This window comes from Macaca thibetana, chromosome X, assembly GCF_024542745.1.
Source record: "Macaca thibetana thibetana isolate TM-01 chromosome X, ASM2454274v1, whole genome shotgun sequence".
Classification (NCBI taxonomy): Eukaryota; Metazoa; Chordata; class Mammalia; order Primates; family Cercopithecidae; genus Macaca; species Macaca thibetana.
In genome coordinates, this window is record NC_065598.1 from 2580885 (window position 1) to 2605364 (window position 24480).

At 43.6% G+C, this 24480-nt stretch overlaps 1 protein-coding gene across 3 annotated transcripts in view; it reads left to right on the plus strand.

The window, feature by feature from the left end:
• The window catches only part of ARSF (arylsulfatase F), an 80717-nt gene extending 72173 nt beyond the window's left edge, over window positions 1–8544 (plus strand). For all 3 annotated transcript variants that reach the window (XM_050776648.1, XM_050776649.1, XM_050776651.1), the window contains exons 10-11: window positions 5683–5807; window positions 8058–8544. In XM_050776648.1, the coding sequence (XP_050632605.1) occupies window positions 5683–5807; window positions 8058–8440 (508 nt within the window). In that variant the 3' untranslated portion in view covers window positions 8441–8544. The remainder of the gene's footprint in view (window positions 1–5682; window positions 5808–8057) is intronic.
• The last annotated feature ends 15936 nt before the right edge of the window (window positions 8545–24480 follow it).

The following is a 24480-nucleotide window of genomic DNA, read 5'->3' on the forward strand; positions in this document are numbered from 1 at the left end:
CAAGTAGTTGGGACTACAGGCACACATCACCACACCTGGATAATTTTTGTATTTCTTATAGAGATGGGTTTTCACCATGTTGGCCAGACTGGTCTTGAACTACTGACCCCAGTGATCCTCCCTCCTCAGCCTCCTAAAGTGTTGGGAGTTACAGGTGTGAGCCATCGTTTCCAGCCCAGAAAAAATATTTAAAAAACCACTGTGAAGTTGTTGCAAAAAGAACCTATCCGAAAAACTATGGAGAAGCCCAGTTTCCATGTTCTACCATTTAGAAATAGTTGTTTTAAGAAGTCTGTCACTCCACATAGCCCAACAGCCTGTTAGGGAGAAGGGAAATGTCCTGGCACAATATTGCTACGTTGCATGAGGGTGGAAGGCAACTGCTGCCAAGTTCCAGCCGTTGTCCTCATGTTAAAAAGAAGAACGAGTTGATTGGAGTCACTCATCACTCCAGTGCATTCTGCGCCATGAGATTAGACGCTTATTTGATCAGAGGTTTAGGGTTATGAGTTTGGTGTCCTTGATAAGATGTATAGTACAGCTGTCCTTTCCTGCCTGCAACCATGACTCCACTAGCCACAGGCTAAGTCCTCAGAGGATGCACCATCTTTGTAGTTAAATGTGAAGTGGAAGAAAATCGCGAAGATGTCTAAGGCACTGTGGTGGGAGACCTAACCTCAGTTTCACGTACAGGTTGGCGTGCGGGGTACTACTCATCAGGTTGATTTTTTGGTTATTCCTATGCTTGGTTCTCCCAAGCCTCTTTATTTGAATTCATGACTTCTTTGGCATGTGCGTTGACCAGTTAAATACATCCTTGCTAATAGAGAATAGCTCTACTATGTAGAAGGGAACAAAAAGCAAATTCACAGTATCAGGCTCACTGTCTATGACACCAGCAGCATGAGGGCCTATGGATACCTGTCTCCCATCTCCTTCAATCCCCAACACAATGAAATCAACAAGAAGAACTCAAAAGCGGCTCTCACCTGTACAGAAATGAAGGATGCTAATACTCTAAAAGCCAAATAGTAATTTATTTTTAGAATTAACACAATTTGTTTCACCACCTCACCACAGAAAACAGATAAAGCAAATTACAACCAAAAATAGAGATGGACAGATTTATAACCAGAGATCCTGAACAAGAGAGTAGAATAAACAAAAAAGAAAAGTAAAGATAAAACAGAGGAAACCACTAATGTGTAGAAACATGGGAATCTGAGGATGCAATGGTTTATCAAAGTGTTGGGGAAAAATGACTTATCAGGTATGTGGTTTACCAATACAGCTGTCCCTTGGTATCCGTGGGGGGTTGGTCTTAAGACCCCACATGGATGCCAAAATACCCAGATGCTCGTGTCCCTGATATAAAATACTGTAATATTTGCATATCACCTACACACATCCTCTTGTATATATTAAATCATCTCTAGATTACTCATAATACCTAATACAATGTACGTAAATGCCACATAAAATAGTTGTTATATTGAATCCTTTAGGGAATAATGACAAGAAAAAGCCTGTACATATTCAGTACAGACAAGACCGTCCCTAAAAGGACCATAAGCCTAAATGTAAATCCAAAATTATAACACTTCTAGATAAAAACATGGGAGAAAATTGCTGTAATATTCAGATAAGAAAATAATTGTTTTTAGATTTATCAAAAAAGTCACAAGCTATAAAAGAAAAAAATGATAGATTAGTCATTATCAAAATTTAAAATTTCTGCTTTTCAAATGTCAATATCCAGTAAATAAACATGTGACCTCAGTCCATTAGTGGAGAAAAAAGGAAAAGAAAGAAAAAATTAAAATATTAAATACGAACTTAAAAGAAAGTTGAAAAGAAAAGAAAAAGACAAGCCGTGAAGTAGAACCAAATAGTCATCTGTCTGAACTCAGAGGTTCTGCATCTGCAAATTCAATCCGCTGCAGATCAAAAGTATTTCATAGGATTTTCTAGAATAAAGAATCTAGAATAGACTAAAATGTTTTGAAGAAGAAAATCGTTTGAAGACTCACTACATAATTCCAAAATTTACTGTAAAGCTAGAGTAATCAAGATGGTGCTGTGTTGATATGAGGGTTTCAGTGGATCAACAGAAGAGGGAAGTCCAGAAATTGATCAATATATATATTGCATTTCAACAAATGCCCAAAATAATTCGGTAGAGGTAGGACTGTCTTTCAATACATGACACTAGAACAATTGGACATCAAAATGCAAGAAAAATAAATCTCAACCTATATCTGACACCACATTAGAAAATTAACTCAATACGGACCATAAGCTTAAATGTAAACCTGAAGCTATAAAACTTCTAGGTGAAAAAATAGGAGAAAATCGTATGAAATATTTTTGATCTGCAGTTGGTTGAATTCGCAGATGCAGAACCTCTGGGCCGGGCGCGGTGGCTGACGCCTATAATCTCAGCACCTTGGGAGGCCGATGCAGGTGGATCACTTGAGCTCAGGAGTTCCAGACCAGCCTGGCCAACATGGTGAAACCCCATCTCTACTGAAAATACAAAAGTTAGCCGGGCGTGGTGGCGGGCATATGTAATTCCAGCTACTTGGGAGGCCGAGGCAGGAGAATCGCTTGAACTCAGGACCGGGAGGTTGCCATGAGTCGAGATCGCGCCACTGCACTTCAGCCTGGGCAATAGAGTGAGACTCTGTCTCAAAAAAAAAAAAAAAACCTGTGGATACAAAGGATGATTATTTTCTTCCACTCCATGGCTTGTCTTTTTCTTTTCTTTTAAACATTATTTTTTAAAATTTTACTTTAAGTTCTGGGATACACGTGCTGAACGTGCAGATTTGTTACATAGGTATACATGTTCCATGGTGATTTGCTACACCCATCATCAACCTGTCACCTAGGTTTTAAGCCCTGCATGCATTAAGTATTTGTTCTATTGCTCTAAACTTTTTAAAATTAATATTTAATATTTTAATTGTTTTCTTTTCTTCTTTTTCCCCACTAATGGACTGAGGTCACATGTTTATTTTCTTGACATTGCCATTTGAAAAGCAGAAGTTTTATATTTTGATAATGGCTAATTTATCTTTGTTTCTTTTATAACTTGTGATTTTTGTGATAAAACTTAAACTTTTTTCTTATCAAAAGATCACAGTGATTTTCTCCTATGTTTTCACTTAGAAGTTTTATAGTTTCAGGTTTACATTTAGGCTTATGATCCACATTGAGTGAATTTTTTAATGTGGTTTGAGGTATAGGCTGAGATTTATTTTCCTTGCATTAGGATATCCAACTTTTCTACTGTCATTTATTGAAAGACAGTCCTATCTCTACTGAACTATTTTGAGCATTTGTTGAAAAGCAGTATACGTATCGGTCAATTCCTGGACTATCCTATTTCATTGATCCATTGAAACCCTTATTTCGGCCGGGCGCGGTGGCTAAAGCCTGTAATCCCAGCACTTTGGGAGGCCGAGACGGGTGGATCACGAGGTCAGGAGATCGAGACCATCGTGGCTAACACGTGAAACCCCGTCTCTACTAAAAAAATACAAAAATTAGCCGGGAGCGGTGGCGGGCGCCTGTAGTCCCAGCTACTCGGGAGGCTGAGGCAGGAGAATGGCGTGAACCCGGGAGGCGGAGCTTGCAGTGAGCTGAGATCCGGCCACTGCACTCCAGCCTGGGGGACAGAGCGAGACTCCGTCTCAAAAAAAAAAAAAAAAAAAAAGAAACGCTTATTTCAACACTACACTGTCTCAATTACTCTAGCTTTATAGTAAATCTGGGAGTTATGTAGTGAGTCTTCAAACTATTTTCTTCTTCAAAAAATTTTAAACCACTCTAGGATCTTTATGTTCCCATGTAAATTTTAGAATAAGTTTCCTCATTTCATCATAAACCTTTCTGAAATTGATTGCTTTAAATCTATAGATCAATTTGCAGAAAATTGATGTCTTAAAACACTGAATTTTGCAATCAATAAATATAGTTCATTTCTCCATTTATTTCTCTTATTAGGTGCTTTGTGGCTTTTCTCATACAAATTTTTCACATAAAAATGCTATCCCTAAATACTTCGTGCTTTCTCATGTTATAGTACATGATACTTTTAACATAATGTCATTCCCAGCCATTCATTGCAAATATATAGTCATTTTTAAAGGTTGATGTTGTACTGTGTGATCTTGCTAATCTTACTCATTATTTCTGGCAGGTTTTTCGGTGATAATTAACATAGGAAATCATTGTATCTGATAGTAAATATAGTTTTATTTCTTCTCAGATCCTTTTTAGGTGGGGCGCGGTGGCTCACACCTGTATTCCCAGCACTTTGGGAGGCCAAGGCAGATGGGTCACCTGAGGTCAGGAGTTTGAGACCGGCCTGACCAACATGGTGAAACCGCTTCTCTACTGAAAACACAAAATTAGCCAGACGTGGTGGCACAAGCCTGTAATCGCAGCTACTCAGGAGGCTGAGGCAGGAGAATTGCTTGAACCTGGGAGGTGGAGGTTGTATTGAGCCGAGATCGTGCCATTGCACTCCAGCCTGGGCAACAAGAGCAAAACTCCGTCTCCAAGACAAAAAAAAAAAAAAAAAAATTCCTAACTGGGAACAGTGGCTCATGCTTGTAATCCCAGCACTTTGGGAGGCTGAGGCGGGTGGATCCCCCGAGGTCAGGAGTTCAAGACCAGACTGACCGACATGGAGAAACCCCATCTCTACTAAAAATACAAAATTAGCTGGGTGTGGTGGTACATGCCTGTAATCCCAGCTACTCGGAAGGCTGAGACAGGAGAATCCCTTGAACCCGGGAAGCAGAGGTTGTGGTGAGCAGAGATCACGCCACTGCCCCCAGCCTGGGCAACAAGAGTGAAACTCCATCTCAAAAAAGAAAAAGAGAAAAATCCTTATCTGGGATGTATTATTATGTGTCCCATTACAAAGCAGCTTTTATTATTATTGCTTTCTAATATAAGGCATGAGATCTATTCTCTAATATAAATTTTTAAAATTCATTTTAGTTTAGATTCAGGGGCCCATGTGCAGGTTTGTTATTTGGATACATTGTGTGATGCTGAGGTTTCTATCAAATTCGTCACCCAAGTAGTGAACATAGTACCCAGCAGGTAGTTTTTCAACCCTTCCCTCCTCCCTGCCTCCTGCGTTTTGGAGCCCTCCAGTGTCTCATGTTCCCGTCTTTATGTTCATGTGTACCCAGTGTTTAGCTCCCACTTATAAGTGAGAACATGGTGCTTGGTTTTCTGTTTGTGCGTTCATTTACTCCATTTCTCATATAAAATTAGAAGTATGTGACTTTTAATGATTCCATAAAATTTTTTCAAAGGGTAGCAATATGATTGCAAATGAAGTTCAGATTTATGAAATTGCCACCAATTGCTGAGCTGCGGAGAGCCTCTGTGTCACAGCCAAGGCGATCCGATCTTTTCGCCTTTGGGGCATGCATTGTCACATTCCTCGGCCTCATCATTTCAGGATCAAAGCTTAGCTTTCTTCCCTTACCCACTGGAGTGTAATCTCCCAGAGAGCATGCGTGAGTTTTCCTAAAGACTTAGTACCTGTCGTCTGGCCCTCAGGCATGACGCAGTCTTCACCAAGTACTCTTCAGGTAGCTTGGGACCAAACGTCCCTTCTCTCCCTTCTCCTTGTCTGCACTGTCTGTGTCTCTGCAGGGTCATTGACGGTCGAGACCTCATGCCCTTGCTGCAGGGCAACGCCAGGCACTCGGAACATGAGTTTCTGTTCCACTACTGTGGCTCCCAGCTGCACGCCGTGCGGTGGATCCCCAAGGATGACAGTGAGTGCTCAACCCGTTGCTTCCTGTTCCCTGCCAGGAGCAGGGTCCCTCAGGTGTATCCTGAACACATTCTTCCTTTCCTCCCTGGACCGGTCCTTTCATTCCAGGGCTGTCACTGAACACATGTTTTTGGAGAAGTTTCTCAGAATTGCTCTTTTGCAGAAAGGCAGGTGGGGGTAATGGAGATGCTAACTGGTTTCACTTAATTATCTCAGCAGATGCACATACATTAAAACATCACATTGTGCCTGGAAAATCTATGCAATTTTTACTTATCAATTACACCTTAATAAAGAAAACAGATGTATGAACATAAGATTTGCCTATAAAGTCAGGGAGCCACTTTTAAGAAACATACATTTTTAGCTGGGCATGGTGGCTCACGCCTGTAATCCCAGAACTTTGGGAGGCTGAGGCGGGCAGATCAGTTGAAGTCAGGAATTTGAGACCAGCCTGGCAAACATGGCGAAACCCTGTCTCTACTAAAAAATGCAAAAATTAGCCGGATGCGGTGGTACACGCCTGTAGTCCCAGCTACTCGGGAGGCTGAGGCAGGAGACTCGCTTGAACCCAGGAGGCAGAGGTTTCAGTGAGCTGAGATCACGCCACTGCACTCCAGCCTGGAAGACAGAGTGAGACTCCATCTCAAACAAAAACAAAGCCAAAATATATATATACATTTTTAGAAACAGGACTGATGTCTGCTGGGAAATGTGTATATCATTTTACCAGGGGATTCTAATGTTCTCATTTTGTTGTAAGGATTGCATAATATTTAGCATTGACCTGTGGGCAAAAAGAAACCCAAGGACCAGCCTTGAGAAGATGGAAGAAGACAAGAGAAGCCAGCACCGTGGGCGCATGCCTCTGATGTGCTTACTTTCTTTCTTTCTTTTTTTTTTTTTTTTTTTTTGGAGATAAAAAAATACTTATTGCGTATCTTCTATGGGCAGGTTATTTTGTAGGCATAAGTTGTCATGGCTAAACTTTCTTTCTTTCTTTTTTTTTTTTTGAGACGGAGTCTCACTCTGTCGCCCAGGCTGGAGTGCAGTGGCGCGATCTCGGCTCACTGCAAGCTCTGCCTCCCGGGTTCACGCCATTCTCCTGCCTCAGCCTCTCGAGTAGCTGGGACTACTGGCGCCGCCATCACACCCGCGCTAATTTTTTGTATTTTTAGTAGAGACAGGGTTTCACCATGTTAGCCAGGATGGTCTCGATCTCCTGACCTTGTGATCTGCCTGCCTCGGCCTCCCAGAGTGCTGAGATTACAGGTGTGAGCCACCACGCCTGGCCGGTCATGGCTAAACTTTCATTTATAAAAATCAATTCTAGACAGACTAAAGATAAAATGTAAGATTAAAAGTGTTAGAAGAAAATGAGTTTATGACCCAGAAATTGGAAGTTTTAAAATTTTTTTAAAAGTGACACACACGTAATAATATGCACACATTGCACATGAAAATTGGGGGTATCTAGTGATATTTTGAGATGGGCAATGCATAGTGATCAGATTAGAATAATTGGCACATCCATCATCTCAAACATGCATAATTTCTTTGTGTTGGGAACATTGAATATCCTCCTTCTAGCTGTTTGTAACTATGTAACATGTTATTATTAACTATAGTCATTCTACAGTGTTTAGAACAGGGGTCCCCAACTTTTTTGGCATCAGGGACCAGTTTTGTAGAAGACAATTTTTCTGCAGACTGGGGTGTGGGGATGGTTTTGGGATGATTCGAGCACATTACATTTATTGTGCACTTTATTTCTATTATTATTACATTGTATCATATAATAAAATAATTCTACAACTCATCATCATATAGAATCAGTGGGAGCCTGAGCTTGCCTTCCTGCAACTTAATGGCCCCATTTGGGGTGATGGGAGACAGTGACAGATCATCAGGCATTAGATTCTCATAAGGAGCACACAACCTAGATCCCTTGCACGGGCAGTTCACGATAGGGTTCGTGCTCTTATGGGAATCTAATGCAGCCACTGATCTGACAGGAGGCGGAGCTCAGGCAGTAATGCCAACAACAGGGAGTGGCTATAAATACAGAGATGAAGCTTCACTCTCTCGCCCCACCACTCACCTCCTGTGTGTGTGACCAGGTTCTTAACAGGACACGAACAGGTACCAGTTCGTGGCCTGGGGATTGGGGGCCCCTGCTATAGAACGCTAGGACTTCCTTTGATGTGGCTGAAATGCGCATCATTTGACGAGTCTCTCTTTTCTCCTCCAGGTGGGGCGGTTTGGAAGGCTCACTATGTGACCCCGGTGTTCCAGCCACCAGAAGCTGGTGGCTGCTATGTCACCTCGTTATGCAGATGTTTCGGAGAACAGGTTACCTACCACAACCCCCCTCTGCTCTTCGATCTCTCCAGGGACCCCTCGGAGTCCACACCCCTGACACCTGCCACAGAGCCCCTCCATGATTTTGTGATTAAAAAGGTGGCCGACGCCCTGAAGGAACACCGGGAAACCATCATGCCTGTGACTTACCAACTCTCAGAACTGAATCAGGGCAGGATGTGGCTGAAGCCTTGCTGTGGGGTGTTCCCATTTTGTCTGTGTGACAAGGAAGAGGAACTCTCTCAGTCCCAGGCTCCTAATGAGAAGAGATAATTACAATCAGGCTACCAGAGACCACTATCTTTGGTGCTTTCAAGTTTGCAAGGAGTGCATTTAAGAGCCAATAAATTAATCTACCGTTCCAGATTATTAAAGGCCCACTGGTGATTCCACTTGCTGCTTTTTTTTGGATTCCTGTGGATAAATGTTGATTGAAATTTGTTTTATTTCCCGAAAGTCTATAATTTATTAATTCTCTCGTAAAATATCCACACAATGACTGCTGATAATGTCACTGCAGAATTGCTACTTCTTCTGTTTTTCGCCCAGTCTCCACCTTGCCTATTGCCAGCACCATCATTGGCCTTTGCAGTCTTCGTGACTTTCTTTGCTCTGTTCTTACATTCCACTTGCTGTTTCCTTGAGGTCTTTTTCTTCTCACATGGACTGTGTCTTGCAAGTCTATGTTTGGGTTCATTTTTCTTTGCATAAACTGAAGATTTGTAAATCATGCCAAAACCAGTCATCTTGCTACCACCAAAATGAGTTCTGAATATGAATACAAGGAGGACATCCTGGCTGGGCACAGGGGCTCACTCCTGTAATCCCAGCACTTTGGGAGGTCGGGATGGGTGAATCACTTGAGGCCAGGAGTTCGAGACCAGCCTGGCCAACATCATGAAACCCCGCCTCTACTAAAAATACAAAAATTAGCCAGACGTGGTGACACATGCCTGTAATCCCAGCTACTTGGGAGGCTGAGGCAGGATAATTGTTTGAACCTGGGAAGTGGATGTTGTAGTGAGCAAAGATTGCGCCACTGCACTTCAGCCTGGGTGACAGAGCAAGACTCCATTTAAAACAAAAACAAAAACAGGACATCCTCTGTGTGGTCTTGTCCATTTTGGCTAGCTTTTCCTGAATTTCTGTCTTAGATACTGTTGCCTTCCTGGGGTGAAGGACATCGATGACCATTTGTTGCCTCTGAAGAAGTTGGTAGCTCATGACCTTCCTGTGTAGATAGTTACCGTGTCATTCATGTTGACAGCTGAGTGCACTGGTGCAATCATAGCTCACTGCAGCCTTGAACTCCTGGGCTCCACAGCAATCCTCCCAGTTCAGCCTCTGGAGTAGGTGGCACTGCAGACACATACCACCACACCCAGCTCTTTTTATTCTTTTGTAGAGAATGGGTCTTGCTATGTTGCCCAGGCCAATCTCAAACTTCTGTCCCCAAGTGATCCTCCTGCCTCAGCCTCCCAAAGTGCTGGAATTATAGGCATGAGCCACTGCACCAAGCCTCGTTTCCATTTTCTAAACATGTCTTTCCGTGCCAGAAAACAGGCACCTACAGACACCTGTGCCATCTGCCCAGCTGCTTTGCTCTAAATATAAGGCCCTGTGTCAACAGGAGGCAACATAGCAGGCATTGAAACAGTGCATTAAGAGAAACAAGTCTGAACGTGGCCACTAACCAACCAAAAGGGTTTATGTTTGTCAACAGTACATAGAAACTGAATCAAGAGTGGTGCAATAATTCAGCAAAACGCGTGTGAACCCAGAAAGTCTGAGACAGTTTTTTCAGTTAACTTAGAAAGTTTCTTTTGCCAAGGTCAAGGACGTGCCCGTGACACAGCCTCAGGAAGTCCTGACAACAAGTGCCCAAGGTGGTCGGGGCACAGCTTGGTTTTATACATTTTAGGGAGACATGAGACATCAATCAACATATGTAAGAAGTACCTTGGTTTGCTTTGGAAAGTCGGGAACCACCTGAAGCAAGGGCTGGAAGACTTGAAGTGGGAGGGGACTTTCAGGTCACAGATGGTGAGACACAAACGGTTGCATTCTTTTGAGTTTCTGATGAGTCTTTCCAAAAGAGGCAATCAGATGTACGTCTATCTCAGTGAGCAGAGGGGTGACTTTGATTAGAATGGGAGTCAGGTTTGCCCTGAGCAGTTTCCAGCTTGAGTTTTCCTGAGTCATTTTGGGGGCCCAGGATATTTTCCTTTCACACGTGCTAGCACTGAGTGACATAGCAATTGGTCTCCTGGCAGTCTGGAAATTTCAGCAACAGCTGATAAGCCATTGCCTCTCCTGAGCAGCCAAGTTCTAGAAAGCAAAGGGAAGTAGGCATTAGCAACCTGGGAGGAGCACTGCTTTGATTCCCCCAGAATGTGCCAGAGCGTTGATGAAGTCTCTTATTTCCTTCTTAATTCAGCCTCTTGATTTAGGTATAAACACTTGTGTGAGATTGCCCAGAGCTGCCATAAAAATCACCATAAACTTGGTGGTTTAAGAAAACGGACGTTCATTCTTCCACCACTCTGGAGGCTAGAAGTTCAGAAATCAAGGTGCTTCCTCGGAGGCCCTGGGTAGAATCTATCCTTGCCAATCCTTGACATTCCTTGGCTTGTGGACACATCGCTCCAATCTCTGCCTTTGTCATGACATGAATGTCTACGCCCTGGGTCTTTAAATCTTTCTCTCCTTATATAGAGAGAGTATAGTCATACAGAATTTAGAACCCACCTTCATCTAGTATGACCTTGTTTTCTCTTGATGGCATCTTTAAAGATCCTATTTCCAAATAAAGTCTCATGCACAGGTACCAAGGTTTAGGACTTTAATGTAACCTTTGAGGAGGTCATAATTTAATCTGTTGCACCCCTATATACCAAGAAGAGCACCTGGGACTTGGAAATGCTCTGTAACTTGCTCAGGAGAACACAGCTTAGGTGTTACTGGGCTGGGACTGGGACCCTAGCCATGCCAACCCCAAATTTCCATGTACATCAACCCTATGATGTTGAAGTAGGAGGCAGGACTTGACTCCAGAGGTGGGGGTTGGACACCAGACCAGATTGAGGGCTAGCTAAAACAGGGCAGACTGAAGCAGCTTTCAGTCAAACACGCCCATCAGTGTGCCATGTCAATTTACCATTGCCATGGCAATACCCAGGAGTTACCACCCCTTTCCATGGCAATGACGCAATAACTCAACGATTACTACCCTTCCCCTAGAAATTTCTGCATAACCCACCCCTTAATCTGCATGCAATTAAAAATGGGTATATATTTTGGGAGGCTGAGGTGGGCAGATCATTTGAGGTCAGGAGTTTGAGACCAGCCTGACCAACATGGTGAAACCTTGTCTCTACTAAAATTACAAAAAAATTAGCTGGGTGTGGTGGAGCATGCTTGTAGTCTCAGGCACTCAGGAGGCTGAGGCAGGAGAATCGCTTGAACCCGGGAGGCAGAGGTTGCAGTGAGCCAAGATTGTGCCACTGTGCTCCAGCCTGGGTGACAGAGTGAGGCACAGTCTCCAACAAGGAAAGAAATAAAAATAAAAATAAATGGGTATAAAAATATGACTTCAAAACTGCCGTAAGCTGCTCCTCTCTGCCTGCAGGGTAGCCCTGTTCTGCAGGAGCAGTCACGGAGCTGTAACACTGTCACTTCCTTAAAGCAGTTTTCTTCTACCTCTGGTTTGCCCCTGAATTCTTTCCTAAGCTAAGCCAAGAACCCTTGTGGGCTATTCTGAAAATACCTTAACCTGAACCATTTTGAGACTCACCTGTCCTCCAGGAGTGTCTTTCAAAGGTGCAACCCCAGGAGTGACATAATCATGTGTGTTCGTCAATTTGCAATTGCAAAAATGTGGAACCAGCCCAAATGCCCATCAATCAACAGGTGGATAAAGAAATTGTGGTATGTACATGTACAAATAAATACTAATCGGCCATGAAAAGAAATGAATTAATGGCATTCGCAGCAACCTGGATGGGTTTGGAGACTAAGTGAAGTCACTTAGGAACGGAAAACCAAACATCGTATGTTCTCACTCATAAGTGGGAGCCAAGCCATGAGGATGCAAAGGCCTAAGTATACACAATGGACTCTGGGGACTCTGGGGGAAAGGGTGGGAAGGGGGTGACGGATAAAAGACTACAAATTGAGTGCAGTGTATACTGCTCAGTGATGGGTGCACCAAAATCTCACAAATCACAACTGAAGAACTTACTCATGTAATCAAACACCACCTGTTCCCCCAAAACCTATGGAAATAAAAAAAAATTAGAAAACTATGTGTGTTCGTCTTAATTTAATGGACATATACTGTTGCCTTGTCTTTACTAAGGAGTAATATGAACGTGTCAAGTGAAAGACAAATAACTGTCTTAATATTAACTATTAAACTAGGATATCTTTTTCCTAAGTGATTTGGGGCAACCATATTAGATCTTATTTGTCCACAAAAGAATTCCTTACAAAGGCTGAGCAATTTCTCTGCCACTCTTTGTTATAAGATCTCTAAAACATCGTCATTTTCTCATCACTGTTAGGAGGAGGTTCACCTTGAATTTAGAATACCCTAGAACAGAATCTTAGGATTTTAGCCTGAGAAATAACTTCTGAAATCTTCTTCTCAAATGCTCTTATTTTTGCAGATGAAGAACACAGAGTGTGGAGACATGAGGAGGCTTTGGTGAGTCTACACTGTAAAGGGAGCAGGACCATGAGGTCTGGACCCAAGGTTGTCAACCCCACATGCAAGGTCCTTCTCCCTCCCTGGCTCCTGTCCTTCCATTTTCTTTAACCACATGCCAAGGAGACGGTAGTAGATAAAAGCAAGCTATGTACCACCAAGGGAACACGTTCTTTTCCACACAGTGGTGTTCAGAGGTGGAAAGAATGTTCTCTAGGGTTTGACACAATGGGGTGAATGGGAATTGTTCTTCTTACCAACTAAATATCTTTGGACATATTCCCTAATCTATGTATACTTCAATTGTTCCATCTGTGAAATGCAACTAAAAAGTTTATTACGGGACTTACAAAGATTAATGGAGATACTATCTCTAAAAGACTTTGCACACAGCCCATAGGCCCATAGGTAGCTCTTAATAAGTATTATATTTCCTTTTCCAGTGGTTACTTTGAAAGTACCTTAAGATTAAAATTGAAAGAACGTCATCTATCAAAATGATACAAACCTTTGCCATTGGTCTAAACACTCCAAACTCAATGCTTGATTAACCTATCATGACCCATTGCATCAAGAAAATTACCTTCACCTGCCTTGTCTATCTGAGGTGGTCAATATTTTCCATATGCCCCTTAAGCCCTTAATTAGCCTTTTTCCCTAAATAGAAAGATAAATTATACAATTCAGTTTACAAATATAGTTACTTAAGGAATGTCTATTATTTCCTCATTCTGAATTATCCTTTAAATAATTTATATTCTTTCCTTCGCATCGAGGAACACAAGCCTGATTGAGCAGTGCGTGTTTTTAACCATTAGATGAATGTAAACACTAGGTGGCATGCTAACACAGCTGCCTGCACAGCTTGCTCCAGATTCCTAATACGATAAATGTGTACATTGATTGCATTTTTGTAAAGATAGCGTACATTTTAACTTTATTCTTGGAAGAGGAATTTGTAAAGGAAAGACACCTTTTTCAACCCATGCTGTTTGATTGAATCCAGAAATTCACCTCCACCTACTTTATCCATCTGAGATGGTCAGTATTTTACATAAGCTCCTCAAACCCTTAATAGCTTTGAAGGAATGGAATGCATTGCCTAAAGTTTCAGACAGGAATAACAGAAAGCAAAAATTAGAGAAAGACAGACAGAAGGGTAGCGGTGGAGAGAGAGAGAGACAGAAGTATCAAAGTGCATCATTTATCATCTGGATTTTTCTAAGCACATACATTTTAATTACAACTAGTATGTGTGATCTGTGCTACTCATTCACCCCTCAGAGGGTGAACATAAATGGAGAACCTAGAATAATCCAGACACTGGTCTAAATTTGGAGAAAAGATACATAGTTTCTTCTGTCTCAAGGCCGTGTTCCGAGGATGAGTAAAGCAATGTGAATTAGAGTTGAGATGGGCCAACAATAAATAATCTCAAAAGGCTTGGCTGAAAGCAGCACCCGCACCTCAGATCTTGGCTATAATTTAGCTAAGGAAGCAGTGTATTTAGGAGCCTACTTGCAATGATTTTTTCCAATCCAAATCTTTTATGAAATTTGACTTGGGTGGTACAGGGATTCAAGAGCAAATCCCAAATCGGATGGACCCACAAATAGTAAAGACTCCTAGGGTTAGGGTTATAGGGTTTTCCTTACTCAGATCTGCCAGTGGTCTCAGAAGCCCTGCCTCTGGCTGGAGCGGGTTTCCTTAGCACTGTTGTAAAAAACAGCGGGGGACACAGGAAGTACACATTGCATGGAAGCACAGTTTGTATGGGTGGATACCTTGGGGTGATTTGTGGTTAGTTGCCCGGCCACCTCTTGGTGATGGTAATTGAGCAATGGACATTTTCCAGCTGCAGATGGCAGGATGGCAGTCAGATTCCACAGAATAGAAAGCTTGGATTCTGATTTAGAAAAATCCTGCCTCTTCAAGTGTGCCTGATTTGATTTTCCATTGCATTTAGATGACATGCAAGTGAAACACCCACTTGGAAAATGCCAAATATCCACCCACATCTCCAGTCTGTATTCATTCTTTAAACAGTAAAGACTTCCTTCCTTCCTTCCTTCCTTCCTTCCTTCCTTCCTTCCTTCCTTCCTTCCTTCCTTCCTTCCTTCCGTTTTTTCTGAGACAGGGTCTTGCTCTGTCACCCAGGCTGCAGTGTAGCGCTGCAGTCATGACTCACTGCAGCCTCGACCTCTCAGGCTCAAGTGCCCTCCTGCGTCAGCTTCCCAGATAGTTGGGACCACAGGTACGAGCCCCCACTCCCGCCTAATTTTTGTATAATTCATAGAGATGGAGTCTCACTATGTTGCCCAGGCTGGTCTCAAATTCCTGGGCTCAAGCCATCCGCCCACCTTGGCCTCCCAAAGTGCTGGAATTACAGGCATGAGCCACCATGCCCAGCCTAGTTTTGTTTCTTCTAAGCAGAATTTTGATCAGCAATCCAGATTCCCTAACTTTAACCCCAAGAGCCAAATGTAAGTCCTTGCCAGAGAAATGCTATTGATGGTATAGACTTAGGAAATATGCACATTTAAGAGCAAACTTTTGCAGAAACCCACTCTTGCTATCAATATGAGTAATAATGACTTAAGCAACCTCAGTTCTTGGCATCTTTCCTTTGTGGATAGAACCAGGTATATAGTTTGCAAGGCCGAGTGCAAAATGAAAATGCTTAGCTCTTGGGGAAACAGGTAAAAGTAAAAATAAAATGCTTACGTCTGCTAAAGCAAACTAAATATGGCCCGAGAAGGACTCTGTACTTATATATTTGAGTCCTTGTAGATGAAGGGTACCCCAGGCAAACAAAATTGAAAACCTAACTTAAAAATATGCATCTGTACCAATAGCTGAGTGTTGGCCAATCCCAGTGGCCATACTTCAACCACTCATAGACTGCTGAGTGTTCAAACTGCGTTCAAATCAGGCAAACGCCAAGCTGTAATCCATTTCACTGTTTCTGTACCGCACTTCGGATTCCTGTACCTCACTTTACTGTTTTTTTTTTTTTTTTTTTTTTTGAGACGGAGTCTCGCTCTGTCGCCCAGGCTGAAGTGCAGTGACGCGATCTCGGCTCACTGCAAGCTCCGCCTCCCGGGTTCCCGCCATTCTCCTGCCTCGGCCTCTCGAGTCCACAGGCGCCGCCATGCCTGGCTAATTTTTTTTTTTTTTTTTTTTTTTTTTAAGTAGAAACGGGTTTCACTGTGTTCGCCAGGATGGTCTCGATCTCCTGATCTCGTGATCCGCCCTCCTCGGCCTCCCAAAGTGCTGGGATTACAGGCGTGAGCCACCGCGCCCGGCCCACTTTACTTTTTTTGTCTATAAATTTGTTCTGACTACGAGGCACCCCTGCAGTCTGTCTGAATCTGATGTGTTTCTGGAGGCTGCCTGATTCAATCAAATATTTTCTTTGCTCAATTAAACTCCATCAAATTTCACTTGTCTGAAGTTTTCTTTTAACAGCTCCCTGTTCCAAAATGTTTAAGAATTTCAACAGGGTGCCAGCAGAGCACAAGGAAAAACAACAACAGTAACAACTTTTGCCTCTGTCCTCCTCAGTTCTCCAGCTACCGCCCTGGAAATTAAACTGTCGAAAGAAGAAAAGAAAAGGAGAATTTATTAAGACATGCAGTGCACATCCACATGGGGTGAAACTCAGTGATGAGTAACTCAAAAACATGGTTAGAACTTGGGGCGCATAGAAGAAATCAGCCAAGAACAATACATTTGTCTGGAAGGAAAAAGGCAAAGGAAAAAGGCCTTTTAAGCTCCTAGGAGCTGCAGACTTTGGGAAGACAAATACAGGAGGGAAATGGAAGATAAAGGCGAATTGAGTAAAGGTTTGTTATGTAGATTGCTCTAGGCCTGTGTCTCTGATAATTAACAGTCTAAGCCTACTTTCCGGCAAATAGGAGAGTGCAGAGAGGTTTTGGTTTTTGCTTTTTTTTTTTTTCCCCCAGTCCCTTAGCTGACTTGCTTTTATTGTTTGAATAAAAAAAGAACGAGATCATGTCCTTTGCGGGAACACAGATGGAGCTGGAGGCCATTATCCTTAGCAAACTAGCCCAAGAACAGAAAACCAAATACCGCATGTTCTCACTTATACGTGGGAGCTGAATGATGAGAACACGTGGACACAAAGAGGGGAACAACACACACTGGGGCCTTTCGGACGGTGGAGCATGGGAGGCGGGAGAGGATCAGGAAAAATAACGAATGGGTATGTGAACCCAGAAAGTCTGAGACAGGTCTCAGTTAACTTAGAAAGTTTCTTTTGCCAAGATTGAGAACGTGCCCCTGTGACACAGCCTCAGGAAGTCCTGACGACATGTGCCCAAGGTGCTCGGGGCACAGCTTCGTTTTATACATTCAGGGAGACATGAGGCATCAATCAGTATACGTAAGAAGCACATTGGTTCGGTCTAGAAAGGCGGGACAGCTTGAAGCAAAGGCAGGAAGACTGGAAGCCGGGAGGGAGTTTCCAGGTCACAGATAGGTGAGACACAAACAGTTGCATTGATGTGAGTTTCTGATGAGCCTTTCCAAAGGAGGCGATCAGATACTCGACTCTCAGCGAGCAGGAGGGGGGACTTTGACTCGAATGGGAGTCAGAGACCCTAAGCAGTTCCCAGCTTGACTTTTCCCTTTAGCTTAGTGACTTGGGGGCCCCAAGATATTTTATCCTTTCACAGGTTCTAAGCTTAATGCCTGGGTGATGAACTAATCTGTATAACAAACCCCCATGAGAGTTTTATTCTGTTTTCTTTTAGCAGCTCTTGCTTCCCATTTGTCTTCAGCTCAAAATAACCCTTATGCCAAAGTGATATCTTCTGGGGTGACCTATCCTGCTCTCCTACAAGAGCCTTAAGCAAAGTTTAGAGCTGTCGTGCAAAAGACCACCGGGGTGGCCAAATAGTGTAATAGAAAGGAGAGTTTTATTGGTGATGTCAGTTTGCAAACTGGGGAGTGAGTGTCCCTGGCGTAAACAGAAGGTGCTCTCTCTCTGAAGAGGGAAAAGAGAGATTGGGTCTCATGCCTCATAGGGATCATATTACACAATAGAGTCATGCATATTCAGCAGGTTTGGAGGAGAAGCTATGCATATTTATGAGGGGAGCTGAGTGCATGCCCAATGGGTAAACATATACGTAATATATGTCCCATGTTCATTTAGGGGCTATGTTTTAGCATTAAAATGAGGTGGGGCATGGTGGCTTACGCCCGTAATCCTAGCACTTTGGGAGGCCAAGGCGGGTGGATCACTTGAGCTCAGGAGTTCGAGACCAGCCTGGGCAACAGGGTGAAACATCATCTCTACAAAAAATAAAAATAAAAGAATTAGCCGGGCATGGTGACACACACTTGTGGTCCCAACTATTTGGGAGGCTGAGGTGGGAGAACTGGTTGAGCCCAGGAGATTGAGGCTGCAGTAAGCCAGGACTGCACCACTGCACTCCAGCCTGGGTGACAAGGTGGGACCCTGTATCCAAAAAGAAAAAAAAAAAAAAAGGTGGGATTTGGCTCTTCATATGAAGAGGTGAACTACAGGACACAAAGACAGTTTGTGTGAAGCCTCTATGAGCTGGTGAAACGAGTAAGGTCTGCAATTGCTTATCAGAAAAGAGTGTGTGTAAAGCTGCTCCTCTGTCTGAATAGTAGTCTGGGTTGTCAAGAGTTAGAAGGGGCTGGGCACAGTGGATCACGCCTGTAATCCCAGCACTTTGGGAAGCTGATGCAGGCATTTTGCTTGAACTCAGGAGTTTGAGAACAGCCTGGGCAACATGGTGAAACTCCATCTCTACAAAAAATACACACACACAAATTAGCTGAGCATGGTGGCATGAACCTGTGGACCCAGCTACTTAGGAGGCTGAAGTGGGAGGAGCGCTTGAGCCCAGGAGGTTGAGCCTGCAGTGAGCCATAATCAAACCACTGCACTCCAGCTTGGGCTATAGAGTGAGACCTTGTTTTAAAAAAAGGGTTAGAAGGTCTGATAATTTGCCTGGTAGCTCCTCTTCTTCGGGAGTTTAGCAAGAGTGTGGTTTTTCTTACAACTTTAGGGGTTTAGGAAGTTGCCATGCTAGCCTCTCTGTGAACTCAGCCTGTAGCTAACTTTTCTTTCCTTAACCTTAGGGTCTGTTTTAGTTGCTAAAGGGGCATTTATTCTGGTCTCTCTGATGACAGGGCCTTGTGCAACAGTGGAGGTCCTTCATCATGAAGTTCACCCTGAACATGGGTAATATCACCCAGACCAAGCCTGGAGCCTTCACGGTAACTTAGGGCAAGTGTCACCAGTTTTCCAAAACCCCGCTGAAATTTCAGGTCTGACTAGACAGGCGCAGCCCTCTTCTCAGACTGTTCATGTTTAAGGCAAGAGCTCTATTTGCGCTGAGCGCCAAAGGATGTGCTGAATGAAAGTTAGCCTAAAGCTGCCCCGTGACATGTTTTAAGGTTTGCCTAAAGGTTTCCCCGTACGCAGTGCACTGAAACCTAACTGGATGTGTAAACAGACTGGAACCTGGCACTTTTGTGCCAATCACAAAGTTTTGTCCGAAGGAAGTCAACTGTCCAAACCATGCCCAAGTAAGGCCAATGGTGAGCTGTAACGAATTTGGCTGTTTCTGTACCTCACTTCTGTTTTCTGCATATCACTTTTCTTTTTCTGTCCATAAATCCTCTCTCACCATGAGACAGTGCCGGGGTCTCTCTGAACCTACTCTGGTTCAGTGGGCTGTCCAATTTGTGAATCATTCTTTGCTCAGTTAAACTCTGTTAAATTTATTTTACTTATATATTGTTATTATTATTTTTATTTTTTAGAGACAGGTTCTCACTCTGTCACCCAAACTGGAGTGCAGTGGCACCATCATAGCTCATTGCAGCCTTAACTTCCTGGGCTCAAGCAATCCTCCCACCTCAGCCTCCCAAATAGCTAAGACTACAGGTGCCCCCCACCTGCCTCAGTCACCCGAGTAGCTGGGACCATAGGTATAAACCAATTTTTTTTTTTTTTTGGCTTTAGTTGCTAGAGGAATCCTGGTGCCACTGGCAGGTCTGATGGAAGAACCTATGCATTGCAAACCCTGGGTTGGAGATGCCACTGAGATACCTCAGGGGAAATGCGGAGGAAGGAGTGGAAGTCTGGATGACAGGAGACTGTTGTTCTGCAGGTGAGACAGAAGCACTAGGGGATCCCGGCTTCAGCCGCACTGGGAGATTTTCTTTAACATGTAAATTTATGTCTCATACTAGTTCAGGTCATATCTGGCCTTCTGGGGACACAGTCCCAATATGTTTCTTTTGTTGTTGCTGCTTTTTGTTTACTCCTCTGATGCTACAAAAGCTCCAATGCATACTTCTTTTAAGGTGCCCTGGCTCATGCCTGTGGGCCCAGCTACTCGGGAGGCTGAGGCAGGAAGATGGCTTGAGCCCGGGAGTTCGAGGCTGCAGTGAGCTAAGAATGCACCACTGTTCTCCAGCCTGGGCGACAGAGTGAGACCCTATCTCAAAAGAAAAGAAAAAAATAAACAAGACAGTGCATTTCAGTGAAAGAACACTTTCAATGGCTGGGCATGGTGGCTCATGCCTGTAATCCTAGCACTTTGGGAGGCCGCGGTGGGAGGATCGCTTGAGCCCAGGAGTTGGAGACCAGCCTGGGCATCACGGCAAAATCCTGTCTCGAGCTCCTGGCCTCAAGTGCTCTGCCCGCCTCGGCCTCCCAAAGTGTTGGGATTACCTGTGTGAGGTACTGCGCCCGTCCGGAAACCTTGTCTCTACAAAAAACACAAAAACCAGCTGGGCATGGTGGTACTGCGTGCTGTCCCAGCTACTCAAGAGGCTGAGGTGGGAGAATAGCTTGAGCCTGGGAGGTAGAGATTGCAGTGAGTCGAGATCATGCCACAGCACTCCAAGCTGGTTAACAGACTGAGACCCTGTCTAAAAACAAAACAAAACAAAACAAAACAAAAAACAGGCCGGGCACAGTGGCTCATGCCTGTAATCCCAGCACTTTGGGAGACCAAGGCAGGTGGATCACAAGGTCAGGAGTTCGAGGCCAGCTTGGCCAACATGGTGAAACTCCGTCTCTACTAAAAATACAAAAAATTAGCCGGGCCTGGTGGCACATGCCTGTAATCCCAGCTACTTGGGAGGCTGAGGCAGGAGAATCACTTGAACCTGGGAGGTGGAGGTTGCAGTGAGCCGAGATTGTGCCACTGCATTCCAGCCTGGGCAACAGAGAAAGACTCCGTCTTGAGAAAACAAACAAAACAACAACAACAACAAACAAACAAAAACAGAATAAGCTGGGCTTGGTGGCTCATGCCTGTAATCCCAGCATGTTGGGTGGCAAAGGTGGGAGAATCACTTGAGCCTAGGAATTCGAGACCTGCCTGGACACCATAGTGAGACTCCATTTCTATTTATACAAAAAAATAAAAATAAAAAAACCAGAGTACTTCAGAGTCACATGTCATCAGTGTAGATACAATTATTACCTACAGGGGGATGAAGTGTGTCCCCAGCAAAGTGAGAACTGATGAAATCTCTTCAGATGTAGTTGTTTAATCTCATGAATCAACATCAGTTTTGTTGATTCAATGGTACAAATATAAAGTTCCATGAAAGAAAACAGTCCTAATGTTAGATAGGTCAGTAGGGTGACTATAGTTTACAGTAATCTATTACATATTCAAAATTGCTAGAAGAAAAGAATTCAAGTGGTTCTAGTATAAGGAAAAGACAAATGTTTATGGAGATGAAGATCCCAAGTACTCATTTGATTTTTACAAATTATATGAATCTATTCAATTATTACATGTATCCCCAAACTAAGTAGATCCATTACACATCAGTGAAAAAAACAAAGAAAATTTCAAAAAATCCGTGAGCTTTGAAGTAGATTTCAATATGTTTCATATTGAATATTTACATATTGAATATTCACACATTGGCCTATTTACATATTGAATATTTATACATTGACAAATTTACACATTACATATTCAAAAAGCATGTAATGAGTACAGAATACCCCTGAGGGAGCATGCCAGCAATGTGGATACCATATTTATCTTTCTCTTATGTTTTAGTGGAGAAAGAAATAACAAAGTACTACTTCCTACTTCATTAGTACCTGGAGGAGTGTTTGGCAGTAGATATAGAGGAACGGTAGAGGAAATTCCCCAAGTTTGGAAAGGAAGGAAGGATTCCCCAAGAAAGTGATGTTTGAAGGAAAATCTGATGGGTGAGTAGGGTAAGGGGTGGTCATATGAAGCACTGGGTCCTTCCTGGTAGAGTTTAGCGAGGAATGGAGTACAGAAACTGTAATCATGAGATCAGGTTGAACCAGTTCAACTAATTGTTTAACCATTGTTTAAGCTGTTCCACAGTTGTAACAGAACCAACATTGCACGTTGTGTAGCCTGGGCACAGGCAAAGGGAGAAAGCTTTGACCTCCAATCACACCCAGAACTGTTGATGCCAAAAACAGTAGGACATGACTGGAAGCAGGATGCAGAAACCCACTCAGAAGCGAAAGGTCTGCCGTCCTGAAGACCTCGCGCTGAAATCCACTGTTCCATTCAAACTTGCCACACCAGCACTTCCATTCACTTCTTTTTCTTTGCTTTTCTTTTTCTTTTTTCTTTTTTCTTTTTTTGACAGGGTCTTGCTCTTTCACCCAGGCTGGAGTACAGTGGCATGATCATGGTGCACTGCAGCCTCGACCTCCTGGGCTTAATTGATCCTCCCACATCAACCTCCTGGGTGGGTAGCTGGGACCACGGGCATGCGCCATCGCACCAGGCTAGTTTTTGTATTTTTTGTAGAAATCAGGTTTTGCTATGTTGCCCAGGCTGGTCTTGAACTCCTGGCCTCAAGAAATCCTCCTGCCTCGGCCTCCCAAAGTGCCATCATTACAGGCATGAGCCACTGTGCCCAGCCACATACTTCTTAACCCATAAACATTTGAGCTAACTCCCCAGATCAGGAAGACAGATTTGAACCCTGCCCCCTATCTCCTTGCCAGTTGACCTCACAGTAAAGCCTTAAAAAGAAAAAAACAAACAAACAAAAACCGAAATGGTACCCTACAGCAGGGTGTGGTGGCTCACACCTGTAATCCAAGCACTTTGGAGGCTGAGGCAGGTGGATTGCTTCCGCTCAGGAGTTGGAGACCAGCGTGGGAAACGTAGCAAAACCCTGTCTCTACTCCAAAATACAAAAATTAACTAGGCATGGTGGTGTGTGCCTGTGGTCGCAGCTACTCGGGAGGCTGAGAGGGGAGGATTACTTGAGCCTGGGAGGTAGAAGCTGTGGTGAGCCAAGATCGTGCCACTGCACTCCAGCCCAGGCAACAGAGTGAGACCCTGTCTTAAACAATAACAGCAAAACCCCCCAAAGCAGTGCCCTGGTATTGGCTTATAGACATGTCAAGCAGTAAGCCCATTGCTCAGTAACAAAATGGGTGGTGCAACCCTGAGGAGTAGTAAGAACCCCAGTGTGGCTGGGAGACACAGAATGAGGTAAACGATGGCAGACGTTGAGGGTGGAGAGGTAGCAGGAAAGAAGCAACAAGTACAGATGATTCAGACCTCGTGGTCCAAGATGAGGAGCTTCTTCTTTATTCCAGGAACAGAGGAAAACCATGAAATGGGTCTACACAGAACACAGCACAATCAGGTCTATAATCTCATCTCCTACTGTGTCAAGAGGGTTTTGGACTAGAGAAGAATAAGGCTGGGAATTGAGGCGGTACCAGTTAGTGGGATGTTGTAATCAAGACAGGGAAGAGATAATGAAATCTTCCACCTGGCTCCTGGCATTATGAGAGCTGGAACGATGTGGACTGGTCCAGGAGCTATTTAGGGTCAAGCCACAAGACAAGTAGATTAAATGATTCATGATTAAATGATATCCACAGCCTCCAATAAACTGATTTCACTATTATTCATCCTTGTTTTCTTGTTCCAGACCACCATCTCTGAGAAAAAAGTAGGATTATTGTGAGAGGTCTTCTTTGATCTTTTTTTCTTTCCTTTTTTGGGGGGTGGTGGGTGGGGACAGTCTCTCTGTCACCCAGGCTGGAGTGCGGTGACATGATGTTGACTCACTGCAACTTCCACCTCCCAGGTTCAAGCAATTCTCCTGCCTCAGCCTCCCAAGTAGCTGGTATTACACGTGTGCACCACCAAGCCCAGGTAATTTTTGTATTTTTCGTAGAGATGTGGTTTTGCCATGTTGGCCAGGCTAGTCTCAAACTTCTGGCTTCAAGTGATCCACCCACCTCGGCCTCCCAAAACGCTGAGATTACAGGTGTGGGCCATCACTCCCATTTGCTCTATCCTTGAAGGGCTATAATGGAACCAACCAAGGAAAGAACATAGCAGCAAATGGCCACTCCTCACCTTGGTATCTCTGGGAATGTTATGAGGCTACTGTAGAAAAACGGTTTGATGAAACGAAGCCTGTGATCACCTAGTAAATTGTAGAGAAATGGCTTCCACGTGTGAGGCTGTCCTTTCCCAAACCATGACCTTAAGGTGAGATGGATAAGACTTCTGGCATGCAAAGGGAGTTAGTATAATTAGGACCATATTATTTT